Here is a 19,427-nt window from a genome sequence, read left to right as displayed (position 1 = left end):
GGTTGCAATGTTGCCAACGGGAGGGAAATGTAGGGGTGAAAATTCACAAGAAATTCCCAATCCGAATTTTAAGATTTTTTGGAGCTGGCACCACTGGTGCCACATGGGTCCAAGTCACCTCAAAAAGAAGATGGAAGATTACATATAACATTCACTAGATAAAACTGATATCTCTTCAAAATAATACTAAGCCGTGGGCTTAGTCACTTTTGGTGCGTGGGGTCCCTGGTTCGATTCCAGCTCGCACTGACTGGGCTTTGTGGTGAACAAAAACCGTGAGAGCGTGAACATTGCTTTTCTGGAGATTCCCATCTCCTTCCACTTTCTTCATTCCAATTTCATTCATTCTGATCATAACCGTTTCATTTACCTACATGGCATAACCGTGGGACGTAAAACTGAAATATTTCACTTCTGAAAGTAGTAAAACAATCAAAATTGGTGGATAACATTTAATTTACTGAAAGAGATCTTAAATTAATAACTAAACTAAACTCCTGGCGAAACAGCTGGCTGTAACAGTCATGCCTTTAAAGTGATGTGTGGTTACCACACCAGTTTGTTGCAAAGAAAACAAAAGTCATTCCTTAAATGTCAATGAGGTAAAAATACATAAATAAGTAAATAAGGATGGAGTAGGTTTGATTCGAGACCGCTAACATCCTTCCGTAAACTTCTAAGGATGTCTTTGATGAATTTAAACCAAAAGTGTTATAGAGGTAGTTGATGACCATCGCAGGATTAACTGTCAAATTTCGTTAAGATTAGTCCTGAATTTTTATTGTTTTTACTATTATATATTTTCTCTATTATTACTAATTATTGATATATATTTCCTATTTATTGTTGTTATATATTTGTTATTGTCATACACAAGGACTGTTCGGAAAGTGACCTACGATTGGTTAAATAAGAAGAATTTATTATATACATCTGAAAACTACTTCTTTGCTCTATATTTCAGTACAGTTTGTAGGCCTATAAACATTAAAGCCTTGTCATATCTTTGTACTAGCTTAGAAATTTCATCAGCATAAAAATCTGCTGCCTGTGCCATAAGCCAATCTGTGACCGCATCTTTCAGCTCCTCATCATCAAAGCGCTGAGATCCAAACCAATCCTTCATATGCGTTATGAAAGCTCTGAGATTGTAAACCGTCGATTATCACGAACTTTCCACGAATGTTTCACGAACTTTTCCATCAATTTTTCGGAAAGAGTTCATCATCCACATTTAAATGAACGAACCCATTCACGAACAAATGCTGCACTCATCACACTTGGTACATACACGGCACAAAGTTCCCGATTAATAGTTGCTGCCGAATATTGTTTTGCCGTAAGAAAAGGTACAACAATTCCCACCTCGCATTTACCGGGGTTTTCTATTTGCAGTACACATTTTGAGACGCTACAAAAGTGGAACTAGTGATCAAACAACCTTCACTCTACCAAGGCAGGATGCAGACAGATGTACCATGCACATCTTTGCAAAGATGATAGCGCTGTCCCAATCGGAGGTTACTTTTCGAACGCGTCTCGTATTTATTTTCTTCTTTTCATTTAGTTTTTTATTAGTATTATTTCTCTTTTGCAGTGTTTTTTTTCTATATTTTGATATGTTTGTTTTTATCGTGATCGTGACTGGCATAAATAGCCTAGATGCTGACGTCAGCATTCAATCAATCAGTCAGTCGTTAAGATCAGTCATGGCACGAGTGTCTAAAAGGAAATCTGCTAATAGAAACGATAATTAGTGTTGAGCTGATAGTGGGCAATATACTGTTACATCACCGTACATAGAGTCGGCATAATAAAATAAAATAATGTTTATGTTTGCGGATATAAATCACTTCACTCAGTAGAAAGAGCATTATCTGGCATATTAGTCAATATCAGAATAATGACTCAACAAAACAAAACAAAGTATAGCTGACATATAACAAGATGTGTAATGTGAAAAGTAGCAAGTAAGGGGAAAAGGGCAGGACAAGGACTAAAATGTAGACATGTGCGGGGTAAAGGACTTCTGCCATTGCATCTAGTTTAATAAACCATAAAAAGTTACATATTGCTTCAAAGAAGCTTGAGGCTACATGAGTTCAAATCTTCTTGAAGAAAAAAAAAATGTGACATCCATCAGAGTGGAACGACGGACTTCCTGGACCATATCTCTCATCATGTAACAATACAACGTTCTCAGTCTTACACGGTCCTAAAAGATAACGGTAACCACATAGAAAGGGAGGAAAGAGTGGAAATGACATTAGATCACCAATCAAGTGATCGCATTTGACTGAACTTTGTTATGGACAAACACGGTGTGCGGGGGTTTTCTCGGGGTTCTCCCGTTTCCTCCAACTTTATTCATTCCACCATTGCGTTCATTTCTCATCATCATCGTCTCCTTTAGCCTAGCCGGCATAACCATGGGAGGGGACGTAAAATTTAAAAAGAAGACGACATTCGACTAACACAAGCAGCTAATTTTTTGAACCTAATAGTTCATTATATGTACCTAGAAAATTTACTTGTAATATAGGAAAAACAAAATTTTAAATTGTGCATCAGAAGATACGATTAATTTATTTATTTATGCCTTCAACAGAGTAAATCACTCCAGTTAAAGAAGGCTTACAAATAATGCTTACAAAATAATATAGATTTTAAATAACATTCAACAAAAAATATAAAACCAAGCCATGAAAAGAAACAATCTAAATAAATCACTATATTATATACAAGATCTACCATCCAGTAATCTAGTGATCAGATATTCACGTTGGAGAACTCATATTCTTGTTAACAGCATTACATTAACAATACAATGCTAAAATTTAAATTCGACAACGATATTTTAATACTATTCATACCATTAGCAATTTGAATTTTTAATTACTGATTTTATAATTTTTATAAGCGTGATCAAGGTAACTCCTAAATCCAAAACTGGATGTTTTGCTGATAGAGCATTTTGCACAAAAGTACTAAAGGAGAATTCTTGAATTTTTCAGTTCTTGGAATATCATATTAAATAAATTTCTATTCTTGTTTCTAATTCCATCAGCATTAAATGAGATATTTTCCAAAAATCGTGAATTTTGTATAACAAAATGTGCTGGTGTCTTGTAAAGTATGATAAACTGAAAAGTATAACTGGCAGAAGCGAATGCCTGTGATTCAATATTGGTTATTAGTAACTTTGTAAGGAATCTTAAGATCTGTATATCATTCTGTTTCCGAAACACTAGATTCTGTGTAAATTTACCGTAAAGCATATTAATTTTTTTCGATAGTTTATACTATGTGGTATTTATTAAGCCATGAATTGCATGTTGCACAGAATAAAATTATCATATTAAAAGAATCTGTATAACTTTTCATAGTGGTCTTTTACTGTTCAGATATATGAACACAGTACTAAGAAAGAAAAAAAAATGTACTTGTTCGTTGTTGTAACGAATGAATTTCTGCCATACAAGTGCGAATAATACTTAATACCATCATTTAGTCGTATCTATTACATGCAAACAGATAGCCTGAGGTAGGAGTTTTTAATAGTACTTATAAATAGCTACCTGTTTTCAAAAAATGTTCCGATTTTGTGTTGTAGTAGTGTAAGTTTGCCAGTTATACGTAATGTCCTCATTCTACGTTTGCTTTCGCACTTCCCCTTCTGTTTGTACAGTCACGTTCAAAAACAAATTTCTATTTTGGTCATTCCTTTCTAACTGGATTGAGCACAATTTTATGTATCCTTAAGGAGCTCATGAAGGATGTTTTCAAAGTTCTGCGAATTTTGTTTTTACTTTCATTAATTTCTCGTCCTTCATTTGACTGTCTGCTTGAAAATCGATGACGATGACACTATATATTGTACGAGCTCAACCTAATTCATCCAATGGGGATCAAACTTGGCATGCTGTATAAGCTTGTGAAATATCATGGTGTGCACATCTTTGTTTCCTAAGACATACTTAAAATAAAAATCAAACGAAGAACTTGTACGAGCATCTGTAAGTATTACTTCCGCTTAAATGTATGCACATTTCCCACGCAAAACTAAGTTTTTCAAAGTATTTTTGAAGAATTGTTTCAAGAGTTTCTTTCTCTTTTCAACTAGTCTGTAGCACGCTTTATATCATTTAAGTTCTGAAATTTTACACTGCGCGCAGGTTTCTTCAGTTCTGAAAAGAAAAGACTCCGGCAGTTACATCTGACAAATAAGGTGAATATGGAACGAGTGATTCCCAACGGAAGTCTATTAACCTTTAAACGTCCACTAACGCAGCTGCTGCGTTAAGGCTTTAAAACTCAATAGCTCAGCCCTAATTAAGCTAAGATAATAATTGTGGTATCAATGTGTTGCTGGAGGATGGAGCTTTCCGCCGATATGCATTTTATATAAGGGGGGTACCACGGCAGAGAAGGGAGGGTTAAGTCCGTGTTTTTTTTATCAGCATTTGGGAGGGGGCGTTGTCCCCTTGAGAATACACTCATAAAAATTGGTATGTGAAGCAACGAAGTAGTGCAGTACGTGGTAATGCCCTTATGTGTACTTGTTGCATATATGAGGGGACGAGTTGGGGGCAAAGTTGGCCGATTTTTTCAGTCTCAGTTCTGTGACGTAAATTACATTTATCATCAGGATATAAGACAAGATATCTTTTCACTGAATTGGTCTAGAAGCATAATTCTTGTATCTTCCTCGTTGGAATCTGTGTCCCATAAGCTTTCCAATTATGTATTAATCATGACTCTGTCGTAATTAGAGGGGTCACCAGGGCCCCCAACGTGAGAGTCTATTATTTCGTTCAAATCCCTGGCGGGCGTAGAAAGGTTAAAAATTATTTCATTCAGCGAACAGTATGGTCTTGTATTTTCAGGTTGCATAAATGGTCGGGTATAGATCTTTCCAAGTACGGTAAGTGTTTAATAAACTCATGCCACAATGAACCAGACAGAAGCTAAAGTAATATTAAACGTTTGGCGTTTTCTTCAGTTATTTGATTTGGAATTGCGTTCTTTTCAACACCATAGCTGTATGAGACGTGGACTTAAAGCACAATGGGGATCCGAACCACATGAGCTCCCACCGGGAATCGAACTCGGGTCTTCGGTAGATAATTGTGCAAGATAATCCCAAAACATCGTATTATTACCTTATCAACTGAAGATACAGAACGTATTTTAAGCGAAGGTTCTTATTATGACCTGCGCTACTCATTACGTTGACAAGCTGGTCTAGTAGCTAGCGCACGCGCCTTTGATGAACAGGATTCCTAGTTCGATTCCAGGTCCTAGATCCTTGAAATTTGAACGCATTACGGTACTTAAGCTATATGTAGTTCCGTGTCTTATATGGCCTCAGTGCTAAAAAGTGACGCTAAACTAAACCATTTTTAAGTTGACTTCGGTTTTCGGATTAAAGTATAGGATCTGTGTTTTGCCAGCTATTATTATTTGTTAGTGTAATTCTCTGTAACGAGTAAACAGCTTTACAAGTTAATGGTAAGTGCCGGGATATCCAGTTTCTGCTCCGGTCTCAACAGGCAATACACCCAGACAGCTGAAACCTTATTGACTTCCAAATGATCGTACAGAATCTCATGAACCTGGTCTGTACAGTCCGCAACAAAAAACCTGCAACATGAGCATGTAAGTTTATTGTGAAACGATGAAGTCTTTTGTTCCAAAATAAATGTGCAAGGGAGGACGCCAAGGTTTCTCCAGGCGTGATTCGTGCCATTTAGACGGTATGTTGATTCCCTGCGCTGTTAGACGTAATTTCACAATAAACTTACATGTTCATGTTGCAGGTTTTTAGCTGCGGACTGTACCAATACCTGCATGTGAATTGTTCGTTATTCGTCTGTCTTTCAGCAAGATGTTTTGCCAGTTTTAAATCGATCAACTCAATGAGAAACCGTACTGTTGGTTTCTACAGATTTGCCAGCCACTTGTAATCGGTGAGTGGTTTCAAAAATTTTAACATCGTCTTTCCGCAGAAAGAAGATAATGGGTTTTTGAGGATTGATTGTGTCCTCCATATTTTCAAAGTTACTCGCAGAAGGAGGCTAAACCACACTTGAATAAAATCAGTTCTAACAAATAACACTCTCCAGTTTTGATCTATAGAAATTCATTTTTCCTTAACATCAGTGGACTTTTTTTTTAACTATCATCAGCACTGTATTGTTTAAGCTACAAAAACAATTCCCAGATCTTTAAAATCTCGTAAAAGTAAAAATCTACAGAAGATTTCACGTGATGTGTTTTTTCTTCGCGGTGTACAATTCTAAAATCGAGAAACTCATAAGACCCATGTTTTCCACAGCAATAGTGATCATAGATTACAAGGTTTATGAATAAATACACCTTGGTTCAATCATATTATTGAGGAGGATTCTCCATTAGCGTTGAAATTTACGTATAGGCAACCACAAATGCATCGATGCAATGTTGGGTTAGATAAAGCATACGAATATTTTCATTACTGAAATATCCACTGTGGTTGTAGTATCTCTAAAAATTGCCAATGTATGGGTTGTTAGTAAAAGTTTGAAGTGCAAAGCGCCAGAACATAACTGGTTATACCGCTAGTAGCTCGAGTGGTAGACCAGTCCTCTGGGAAGCGGGATATACAGTACTGTAGCTCGTTGTTGCTTTTTAATTGCCATTGCGTAGTTGATTTAAAGATAGTAATGCAAAAATGATGAGTATGTTGGGATGTTACTGAGAAAACATTATAGTTTGCACACAAAACCAACTTTTTTCCTTTAAAGATCAAGATCTACGGGTATTATTATTTAAAAGAAGATCAGGTCAATCTTGTGCCTGCTTGTGATAATAGTAACTGGCTAACTCTTTTTAACGGTGGCAACATGTAATCCTAATGTCATTTTGCTGAAGAAAAGTTGGGTAGTTTGTAATTTTACTATTCAGAGATTCTTAACTTTTGAACGTGACTGTACAACTCCGTAGAGTACCTTTCACTGTTGCTGTTAGGTTTTGTATTATTGTCTTCTTCTTCTTCTGTCAGACCATATAATAATGTTTAATTTTTTGATTCATCGTAAGTACTAGTAGTTGTGCAGAGATCTACTAACAACTACGATCATAAGTTTGACAGCAGATTTACATGTGAAAATTTTCTCAACATATAACCCTCAACACATGTTGGACCATGATTGACAAAGTAAAGTAAATACTAAGTGAAAGTTCACCACCGAATAACTATGTGACGTTTTACAGGGTCTCTTCTACGAACTTTCTCACAGACTGCGGTGGCTCAGTGGTAGAGCATTCACCTCTGATGCATGGGGTTCTTAGTTCGATCCCAACTCGCGCCAAGTAAGCTTTGTGGTGGACAAATACCGTGTGCGTGGGTTTTCTCTGGGTTCTACCGTTTCCTCCCACTTTTCTCATTCCACCATTTCATTCAGTTCTTATCATCATCGTCTCCTTTAGACTAGCCGGCATGACCGTGGGACGTAAAACTCAAAGATTGCATTTCATTTCTTCCTCTATTGTCTATGGTTGACACATTTTCCTTCGTTTGATCAACACTGCTTCCACGCTTCTTCATAGCCAAATGCCTTTGTGTTCGATCTCTCATGGGGTGCTAACCTCGGATACAATCGCTTCACGCTAGTCCACTGTATTTAAGTAAGCAAAGATGAACACTTTGTTATGACATTTTTTTCTCAGTGTGTATGTCTTATCATTGTGAATACGACTTATTACTGTAGAGATACCCTAATCATTCGCTGAAGCAAATTCCTGTTTTGATGTGGATAATTATACTTTCTTGGGAAGAAACCAGGTATACTTAAGAAGCAGATCATGACATGGTATTAATTTTATATTCTCATACTGAACCTTAAGCTCGAACTTGCTTAGTACAAATCCCGTATGTTCGGATCCCACATACGCGTAAGCTGTCAGTTGACGTCTCATATAACCTTAGTGCCGCGGAGTGGCTCAGTGATAGAGTGCTGATTTCTGGTGCGAGTGTCCTGGATTTGATTCCAGCTGATGTGAGTTTGTGATTGACGCTATTGTGTCCGTGAAGTTTCTCTGGATTTCCGCGTTTCCTCCCAGACTCTATTTCACCAATTTTATTAGCATTATCTTTCATTAATAATTTGTCTCCATTTGTTATTTTTATTTCTTCTAATGGGCTAGTGAATAGATAAGTAAGACTCCTAGTGATTTCTGGGACCGTGGTGGCTCAGGGGTAGAGCGTTCACCTCTGGTACATGGGGTCCTTGGGTCGAGTCAGTTCGCGCCAAGTGAGCTTTGTGGTGAACAAATACAGTGTGCGTGGGTTTTCTCGGAGTTCTCCCCTTTCCTCCCACTCTTCATTCCACCGTTTCATTCATTTCTTATCACCGTCTCCTTTAGCCTAGCCGGCATAACTGTCGGACATAAAACTTAATTTCATTTCATTTTTTCCTAGTGATATCTGAATTGAAAGGTAGCCATCAAACCTAAAAAGGTTGGTCACTCCTACCCTGTAGAGTATAATTGATTGAATGTTAAAAACTAAAGATTTTATTTATTATTATTTTGATTACAATATATCTCACATACTGTCTAATATTTTTTTGCTGTTTTTTTTTTCTGATTTGGTTATTAGATGTTCGAAATTGTGAATAAGTAGTTTCTTCGTTTTACAGTCGTTTGGTGACTTGATTCACCGGCCTCTTCTGGTAGACCTTACTGTGGAAGAAGGTACACGGTTGAAAGTAATTTATGGATCAGCAGATGGCTTTCACGCCGTCGACTTAGATTCAGCTTCAGTCTACGATATTTATTTGCCAAAACATGTAAGTGCAGTAAGTAGAGATTTATTACTTCTTAAAGTTAATGTAGTTTGTGAAATTAGAATGTTGTTTATTAATACGAGGGATCTCCAGAAAGTAACACACGTTTTGAAATAAAATGTAACAGAATAAACAAACCAAACTGTATTATATACATTTGAAAGTTACACTCTCAAGCTATTTTTCTCATAATCGCCATGCAAATTAAGGCACTTATCACAAGATTTTTAATACCGTCCGGGTAGAAATCTGCCGTCTGCGACGTCAACCACTGGCTTACAGTTCAGCGTCATTATGAAAGCGTCGTGTAGCGAGCCATGTCTTTACCGCTGGGAAGAGATAACAGTCGCTTGGCGCCAAATCCGGGCTGTATGGTGGGTTATCGAACACCTTCCATCCAAAACCATCCAAGAGCTCTCGGGTACGCTTAACCGTGTGTGGACGTGTGTTGTCGTGAAAAAACAACGCCTTCGCGCTAAGTTTTCCCCGGCGCTTGTTTGATGGATTTCAATTGGCTAGTAGTTTCTTGCCAACAGAAACCTAATCACAAAACTCACCTCACAAGAGGCAGTATTTTCCATTGCAGCGCACATTGTAACACGTCACAGAAAGCACAGCAAGAGCGTCATAGTCTTCATGCTACCTCAGCTGGATGCGTACTGAGTGTGGCAACGTTCTGACACCAAGGAGGCGACTGTAGCCCCGCTCACTGTCGCGATAGGCCAAAACGTCTTGTACTTTCTGCACAGCCCTCGTATTATACATTTTTCATTTTCTTCGTAATTGTCTTACGTGATTGGTTTCAGCGTTAGTCATATATTGAAGTAGCTCGATTTACATTTTCTTCGTATTAAAGAAAGAAAGAAGAAAAAAGCGAAGGGACATAGCATTCAGTTAGGTATATAAAAATAATATGTAATGATTACTCATCAAATAGTTTAGTACGATTGTACTGACCAAATACTTAATCGAAATAAATACAGCTACTTACCCTAAAATCAGTAAATATTATGGCATGCACTTAACTCTCGTTAGAATTTCTGATTTCCCATGACAAGTAAACATATTTTATCGTCTTCTATTAATCTAAATACTAGCATTAAAAACCCAAATCATTCGTTGCCTGACATAACTTGCATATTATTAAGTATTCTGCCTTTTGGCAGGTCCTGGAACTAATGAATTGTTTGGTGTGGGCTTGGAAATGTTTCTTCCATATTTCTCAATCTTCACCTTCTTCCCAATATTTTCTTCTATTTTTCAAATAATCAATCAGTTGTGTTAACATTCTTCGCTTTCCTGCTATGGTAATAAGATGTGTCCAATCGAATTGGTCTTCCTACAAAAGATTCTGGCTACAAGCGCTGTCTTCTGTCCTATTCGTTTTAAAACATCTTAGTTTGTTACTCTCTCTCTGTCGATTTTTTCTTCTCCATCTTCTTCCAACGCCACATTTCGAAGCTCTCGAAAGATTTCTTCTCTAACGTCCGCAATGTTCAAGCTTGTGAGCCATACAGTCCAATACTCCATATATAGCACTTGACTAACTTGCATAACCATTTACATAATCATTCAAATATCCAACACATTATACTTTTGGTAATTGAGATAAACAAACACAGCCTTAAATACAAATAAAAACTGGCCAAAGAAAACGCTTATTATTGCTAGCCTCTATTATAGCTTTGGCCTTTATCAGACACGTTGACTACTGCCAGTGCTTTCCTTCCTATATATATTATATCTTCGTCCCGTTCTTTATATTCATAATAGCTTGTCTCACACTTTCTGTTGCATCTGTCTTCTCTGATGAAGGCAATGATATATAGCCGAAACAGTAACACAGATGAGTAATACGAGGGAGGATCACAAACTAACGTTACAAGGCTGATATTTCTGGAGTTTCGTCTGTAATAGAAGAATAAGTGGTAATTTTAATACATAGGGTTAGCAACTGTGCAAAGTTTCAGTCGCCTGCCACGTATAGCGCTAAAAACGTTGTAGTAAACACGAAGGGTAACTCGTTTAGAAAACTGGTCTCGCGAAGAAATCCTCTCAGTTATTCGATTTTTGTGGGCGAAACATGTAACCGCGGCTCAAATTCACGGGCAGCTAGTAGAGGTTTACGGAGACACTAATGTCTTGTTAGCATATCACAAAATAGTGTTAGAAGTTTGCGGCTGTAAATAAAATGTCACCGACGAGGAACGCAGTGGCCCTTCCCAGCACGGCATCAAACAGATTTGAACACAGCTTGCGTGGTTCAGGACAACAGTAGAATCACGTTACGGTATCTGATGGCAGAATTGGAAATGTCGTTCGAATGCATTCCTTACTTCGCTTCAGACGAGGAGGTGGAACACTTCGCGACAGCTTTACTGAATACGCAAGGACAGGATTTTTACCAGGAGGGAATCTTCAAACTCATCCCACGATACGATAAGTGCTTCAACCGATATAAAGATTATATCGAAAAATAACCTAATGTATATACTATCTGTTGGCTGTATTCCTTGTATGAAGTAATATACATACACGTTTCACTGCAGGCTTTGTAAACTTACTTTCCGATCATCCCTCGTAATAAATGTGAGATTTTATTTTTTTATTTAAGTTACAAGGTGAAATTGTCCATCATTACCGAGTCTTAATTCAGAACCCGGATAAAAGTGAGGAAGAGGAATGTCCTCATCCATGGTATTCTGTGCTGTTAAGTAAGCCCGCATGATATATAATGTTGGTTGCAATCAGGCAAGGCGTTCTTTGAAACCACGAGAAGTGTCCATAAATTTTGACCCATGCCAATCCTCCACGAACCGGGAATAGAAAAAAAAACTGCTTCGTACACGATTGCATTAGGGAGAGATCTTCTGTGGCAAAATTGGGTGACTACGTGATTCCCGTTTACGTGAAAAGCTGATGATAAACGCTTTATTTCATCATTATTGAAGATACTTAGTTCCAAAACTAGAAAGAGCAATATTTAAAAAAAAAAATGACAACATAGTAGCGCTTTTGTGTAGTTCAGCGATTAGGGCGCGTGATGCCGGGATCGATTCCCGTTAGGGGAACAGTTTTCTGGTAGATTTAAAAGCCATAGAATTCATGTTCATTGAGCATTCCAAAGCAAATGGGAAACTATTTGAATTGAGACAGAGAGGATTCAGATGCAGAAAGATATAAATATGGCGTTAGAAGTCGACGAACTGACCACACATCATCAATATTTTCTCCAGCAGACTATACGACCCAGATCCAGCATTCGTGGGTTGCATTTTTTTCTCCCTAAGATGTTACTTGTGTCTAATTGGTCCAGTTGAATAATTAAGTGTAGAGGTTGCCATTTGCTTCTTGGATAATTTATAATGATCTTTATTATGAACTAATTTTGAGGATACTCATTTTATTACGGTTATGCTATGAGTTATCTATGATCTACATAGAACGAGACGTATGCAAGAGGTGTCATAGCAATAACCAAAACTTTCTTAATAATCTAGACATCTAACAAGGTGTTCCTCCTGATAGGTCTTCAAAACTACTACTGCCCTGACTTTGGAAAAGCCCAGTAGTTTTGTTACTCGACTCGAGACGAGGTTATGGAACTTCCTGTACTCATGGTGGGATACGTAAAGACGTGAACCTCTGAAATTCACTTCTGTCATCATATTTGTCAATACATGGATCTTACATGTTGAATTGTGAAAGCTAGCTGACTTCAGTGCTTGGGAACAGTTTCAAAGACGCAATTACATAGCAGTTTTACAGATAAAGAATTCATTAATTAATCACAATTTAGTTTTGAAATATCCATCATTTCCTTTCGCTGTTCGTTGAATGTCCTTTGAAGAATATTAAACTAAAAGTACAATCACGGACAAAGTTTAACGATGATATCGATGAGCGTCCGTGACATTATTTTGTGCATTGGACTTTCGTTTCATGTGCTCTCTGTTCACGTTTAATCCTTACCCGTGGGAAAGGAGCTCTCAACGTGCTCTCACTTTGCTAATACGTCATGATAAGGCTCCAGCCAATAAGAGTGCATGTGCAGACGAAATGAATAAAAATTCCTAATATGTGAGGGGTTTGGGACTTCATTTTACGCCTGGGGCGGGGCTTCGTCAGAGAAATGGGAAAAGCGAAAGACTATTCTGGAAGATGGCGACATGAGAATTAGACCTGCGTGATATAACATCCAATTTCAATTTGGTAGTGATATTATTTTCTTAACCTTTGCGTACTTACTACAACAAAGTAAGAATCTAACTGTGAAAACTTGCCAAATATTCTCAGGTTGAATTGTGGATGCATTGGATTCATTGATGCCCTCGTCTGTGTTGTGCATAATAAGTTTCTTTATACTATGTTTTCTATAATACAATCAATTTGGTGAAGTATCTTGTTTCAAAGGAATCACTATAAATTGGCACTAAGCTTTGTCAGTGCACTCGTACTGCAGAACAAAAGCCATAAAGAAGGATCTTTATAGCACTCATAAGTAATGGCTTTGTTGGCTTTTAAAAGGATTAAGTGAAATAGTAAGGAAGATCCGTCTTGTTACTGAAAAGGAATTTTAATTAATCTATGATCAACGAGGAATGAAGCTTGTACAATATCAAAGGGAGGGATTTAGTGTCAGGAAGTAAAATAAAATTTCATTGTTAAACATTAAAATCGCTGATGTGTTGAAAACTCATTTTGTTTGTAATTGCAGACACAGGGACCTATATCACCGCACTGCATTGTGACTCTACCTAATTCCAATGGAATGCAGTTGCTGTTGTGTTATGATAATGAAGGAGTTTATGTGAATACGTATGGGAAGGTAAGTATTGAATTTAGAAACTTAAAGCCATATGCGTGGTCGAAGTGATTCAACGACTGTTGGAAGTAAAAATGTAATGAGAAAAAAAAAAAAAAGAGCTCAGTTTAATTGAGGCAGAAATTATTAGTGAATTGTAGTAGTATTAGTTATAGATTGTCTTTTGTTTTAGTTTGAGACAGGAGCGCACCCACGGAGAAAGTCAACAGGGTCCGGACCCCCCTTTCGCCCCCCTCAAAAAAAAAAAAAAAAAAAAAACTTACTAACTCAGCATACATGTGTACACTTTCTCAATAAAACTCTACTTGTTTAACAGTGAAATGGCTGATGTAGCATGAAAATTTTATCTTACGCCTAATCTCTACCCTTTCTCTTTTATAAACAACCTAGTTCTATAATTTTTTTCTGATAATATAGGTGGAAGTATTTTACAATTACTTATCGTTTTTTCGAGTACAGAATACCGGTAATATCCATTCAATACTACACAGATGTAGTGACTTGTAGTATTGGAGCCCCTCCCAACAAAAATTTCTGGGTGCGCTCCTGGTTTGAGAGTTGGTGATATGTTAGAATTTCAGCATAGAGTTGGAGAACAAAATACTGAATTTGTGAGGTACTGTCGTGTCAAACATGTGAAGTAAAAGTCTATACAGAAGTATGTGCGGTTTCACTATTTTGGCGTAACTGCTTTCAACTATGTTTTGTTTTAGTCCGTCTAGTCAGTACTATTATTTGCATATAATATCCGACATTGACTTTTACTTAAAAATATATAGTCAATCCTTACACAAAATATTAAGTTCTGTTTCTGTTTCATAAATTATTATAGAAAGAATTTCAGTCCATCATGTAATATCTTATCCAGTTAAATAAATCCTTTCTGCCTGTATTTAACCACATTGTGTTCCATTACATTCCTACTTCCAGTGACTTGTGATAGATAAAACGTACACTAAATACAGGGGCTGACAACGCTGCTGTAATTCCTACCTGGTTTCATTAACAGAAAATACCAGGTACCTAGCTGGATGAATCGCGCGCTATATTTACTGTCTTCTGCTACACTTTTGGTTGGCATCATACATTATCAGGGTCGTCTTTTCACCTGTGGCACCTATGGTGAACTCTCGTGTCTGGGTGATCCCGCGAAGTGTTTCTTTCATCTTGGCGAAAAGATAGTAGTCCCACGGACCCAAATCTGGATTATATGCTGTAGTTCCCTTCATCGCCAGTTAGTAGAATTGCCAGCATAGTACCCCATGTGACTACTAAACAATCAATTGCAAGCGTGTGTACGTTTTCCCACTATCGTGAAAAGAAAATTCTAAAGTAGATATGTGATGCAAGGAGGAATTACGAAATCTTCATGACTAACACCGTTCATCTAATATCGTTAATGTTATGAAAATTAGAACGGGTTATGAAGCCAGGATGGAAAATAGTATAAATGTCTTCAAAATATTGATTAGAACGAACCCAACAGCAAAAATAACAGGCATAAATCCAGATGGGACGACGTATTATAATGGATTTGAGAAAAATTGAAATAGAAAATCGAAACTGGATCTAATTATCTAAGGATTAGTAGAAAGCTTTTGTGAATGCAGCTTTAAACGTTTGGACTCCATAGGCCATGGAGTGAGGTTTTTTTTTTCCCTCCAAAGTCACATTTAACAAAGAATTATAGAAAAACGGATATAATTGAAATATGTTTGAATGTAAGGATGAGAAAGTACGGACGGAATTCTCGTACGCTGTTCGCCAGTAGTAAAGATGATTAAAAAAAAGAAAAGTGTTAGTATTTTAGTTGTAACTTGAATAACGCAAGGGAGAGAAGGAAAAAAGTCGCTGAAACATAAGTATGTTACCTTCTTGATAATAATTCTAACAGCCTATTGCTTAACATGATACAAGAAGAAATGTACTCATTTTGTGTGTTTCCTTTCGCTTTTTGTATTGTTCATTCTGGATATCCTGAAGTTAGTATTAACCATTAATACGAGGGAGGATCAGAAACTAAGGTAACAAGGCCGATATTTCTAGAGTTTCGTCTGTTACAGAGGAATGAAAAGTGTGTGGTAATTTTAATACATAGACTTGGCAACTGTGCAGAATTTCAGCAAGCTGCCACCTACGGTGCTAGTTGTAGGTAAACACAAATGGCGACTCGTTTGGAAAACTGATCTCGCGAAGAAGTCTGCTTAGTTATTCGATTTCTGTAGGCGAAACATGTAACCGCGGCTCAAATTCACGGGCAGCTGGTAGAGGTTTACAGAGAGACTGTACAGGGTGTCTACTGACCTGGAAAACCTTGAAAACCTGGAAATAACCTGGAATTTACTTTTGGACCTGGAAAACCTGGAAATAGCCTGGAATTGGACGAGGAACCTGAAAGTTTTAAAATTGTTTTTAAAATATTGTTTTTTGGGTTGGTATGGAATAAGTATATTTTTGTAAAATGCAAGAAAGTTATATACTACAGTGTAAGTTAAAAGCCAATAATAACTTATTCAGTGGAGACGAAGTTCAGAAAGAGAGAGACGTGAGCAGAGTGCAGGCGGTGAATGTTTTTGGAAAGTATGTTGAGGGTACAAGAAGAGACTGAATAAGATTTTATTTGTTTGGCATGGTCGTTCTGAATAACAGTGACTACAAAAAGAGCTAAATTAGTCCACGATGTTGAGAGTAAGGTAATTGAAAAAGTTAAATTTCATGATCTATTAAGTTTGTGTCTTAAGAACCTACATTTCAGTCATTTTTTTTTTCTTTTCATCTTGTCACTTAAAGAAACTATCACTTGCCGTATGCATTCCCTAATTATAACCAGTTTTTGTTAAGAACTATATAAAATTGCATTAACTTATACGTGTTACAATAAATGTCACTCTACTGAATAGACCTGGAAAAAAAGGAAAAATAAACCTTGAAAACCTTGATAAAACCTGGAATTTGAAAATGAACATTTAGTAGACACCCTGCTGTAATGTCTCGTGAGCATGTCGCAGAATGGTGTCCAAAGTTTACGACTGGTAGAGAAAACATCACCGACGAAAAGCGCAGTGGCTGTCCCAGTGTTGCGTAATGAAATACACATATATAATTCCATGTATCCGCCAATTCTCAGTTCTAGCTGTTAACCAGTAGGAATGTAAATAGCATTAAATTCCTTTACTGCAAAATAATTCCCTAAAAGAAAACAACCAGTACTGACAATTAACGTCCACACATCCCATGAGCGCGATAGTTTACCATAGAAGGGTTGAATAGGTTCTCATCTGTTCAAAATCACTGCAAATCTCAATTTCAAATAACAACTAATAAACTTTATGTGTGTAATTCAATAACAAATAACATGCACGAAATTTAATAATGGAAATCCTCCTTTGAAATAAATCAATTTCTCAAATATAACACCCAAAGAGAGAAGTAAGACTCTTCACTTTTTTTTTCTTTCCAAGGATTTGTTTAACAGCAGAATATTTAAATATAAAATCCCCAATTTAAAACGCAATAAAGTTATTCTTATTGAGACGTGAAATAATATAGGAAATTATCTACCCAATATAATTATGACCAGGGTTTGACGCTGTAATTTAAATTTATAGTTAAAACAAATAACATAAAAAGGCTTCGTATAGACAGTCAAACCAAGGCATTTACTGGTTACGCAAGATGACCAATTCAAACTTTCTTTCCTTTATTTCTTTTTTCTTTCCTCGGACGAGATAATAAGGAAAATGAAATGGAAATTGCGAAATTCTAACATAACATAAATTACCATACATACCATAAAGCTATTTCATTCATTCTCTCTCTCTCTCTCTCTCTCGCGCGCGCTCTCCAAACCTGTTTTCCTTGCCGAGCAATTTAGAGGTCAGAATAATGCTTCGGTCTCCTTACAGCCATACTCCATTAGTTTCCTGTCTTCATAATTTAAATATCACCAATTCCACTTCCCACCATCACGTTACGAGAAACTTATTAACTCCTGCAGTACCTAGGTGAAAATACGCCGTCCGCTAGCTGAGCAGCAAGCAGCTGGCTGCAGCGACAACTAGCGACACACAGCGGAAGCTCGCGCGCTTCCACCACAGGTATTGCCAAGGTCAACCGGTTACGAGTATCTCACGAACTTATTGTCATTTTAAAACGGAGATTTTATTAACAAACATTTTACATATTTTTATTTTCGGACTAAACGCAACACCAGCACGGCATCAACAGATTTGAATACAACTTGCGTGGAGGAGCTGATTCAAGATCACACGAGGACCATTACGGCATTTGATGGCAGAATTGCTAATATCATTCGGAAGCGTTTGTCACATTGTGCACGATATTCTGCAGAAGAGGCGGTGAAACACGTGGGTTGAGGCACGTGCCTGAACACATAAGGACAGGCTTTTACCAGGAGGGAATCTTCAAACTCATTCCACGATGCGACAAATGCCTCAACTGATACGGAGAATGTCGAAAAATATCCTAATGTATCTACTATCTGTTTGGATGTATTGGTTGTATGAAATAATATATACACGTTTCTCTGCAGGCTTTGTAACCTTACTCTCTGATCACTTCTCGTAGAAATATTTATGTGTTATATTCAATAGTAGAGATGGGCGTATACTTTAATATGATATACTCCGAAATTTCTTCTTTACATTAATTTTCATAGCGGCATCTTTCTTAGTGAGACTGTATAGATAAACGTTTCTAGTTGGACGGTACACTTGAATATTCATATATGCAAAACACACGGCCGTTGGTGCTTCACATTTTTTTACATAGGGAATGTTTCGAAAGCTAAAACAATGCTAATCTTAACGAAATGAAAAGAAGGGAAATATTATTCCTTACCTCTTAATTCGAGCTCTCTTATTTGCGTGAAAGTATTTTTGTAATGTAGAGAGGATCGAACTCACCAGTAGTTTTTGGGTTTTGAAAACATTTTAGTATTTCAAAGCCGAAAATCGATTTTTCATAAAACGAAAACCGAAAATGAATGAAACATGAACAGCACTAGTGTATATAACTTTGTGATTTGGGTTGTTATAATTTTATATAACTTTGTGATTTGAGTTGTTACCCATTCTTCAGTTGTAAATGATTGTTTTTTTGTTGCAGGTGTCGAAGAACATAGTTCTTCAGTGGGGCGAAATGCCAACCTCCGTGGCTTACATTGGAACTGGCCAGATCATGGGTTGGGGCAATAAAGCCATTGAAATTAGAAGCGTAGAGACTGGACATTTGGACGGTGTTTTCATGCACAAGAAAGCACAAAAACTGAAGTTCCTCTGTGAAAGGAATGACAAGGTAACTTCATTTGTTCTTGCTTTTATGTTCATCAGATCTTCTCTTTAGGTTCTCTATTAATACACTTGTGATCTTTTCTAATTTATAAATAATAGAGGAAACGAAGGTCCTGAAATACTTTCATATACGAAATAATTCATATGACAGATGAAAATCATGAGTTTTTTAAATGTAAAAGATCAGTGTTTAACAGCTTCATGCCTGCTTTTAACCTTTTTTAATATATATAACATAACCTGAACCAGTAAAGACGGAATTTTCAAGTATAATTTCAGAAAACCGATACCGATGAAAAGTGTACATTATGTATGCTTGAAGAGAACCACATTTATTGTATTTTATGTTCTTGAATTTTACATCTCATGCTGTCCTTTATGCTAAAGGGCATGGGGGAGATAAGAAACGAACGGTTGAAGGACACTATATATAATATCCATGCGCTCCTTTGGGCTAAAGGG

General features: G+C 36.9%; 1 protein-coding gene across 7 annotated transcripts in view; it reads left to right on the top strand.

The window, feature by feature from the left end:
• msn (serine/threonine-protein kinase msn) overlaps nucleotides 1–19,427 on the top strand; it is a 129,668-nt gene that overhangs the window by 104,619 nt on the left and 5,622 nt on the right. For 6 of the 7 annotated variants that reach the window (XM_081770012.1, XM_081770013.1, XM_081770010.1 and 3 more), the window contains 3 exons: nucleotides 8,682–8,840; nucleotides 13,546–13,656; nucleotides 18,781–18,969. In XM_081770012.1, the coding sequence (XP_081626138.1) occupies nucleotides 8,682–8,840; nucleotides 13,546–13,656; nucleotides 18,781–18,969 (459 nt within the window). The remainder of the gene's footprint in view (nucleotides 1–8,681; nucleotides 8,841–13,545; nucleotides 13,657–18,780; nucleotides 18,970–19,427) is intronic. The other variant, XM_081770009.1, reaches the window with a different exon arrangement.

Source organism: Thermobia domestica, chromosome 8, assembly GCF_964235325.1.
Source record: "Thermobia domestica chromosome 8, izTheDome1.hap1.1, whole genome shotgun sequence".
NCBI lineage: Eukaryota > Metazoa > Arthropoda > Insecta > Zygentoma > Lepismatidae > Thermobia > Thermobia domestica.
Note: the sequence above shows the minus strand (reverse complement) of the source record. Positions and strands in the feature narration are given on the sequence as shown.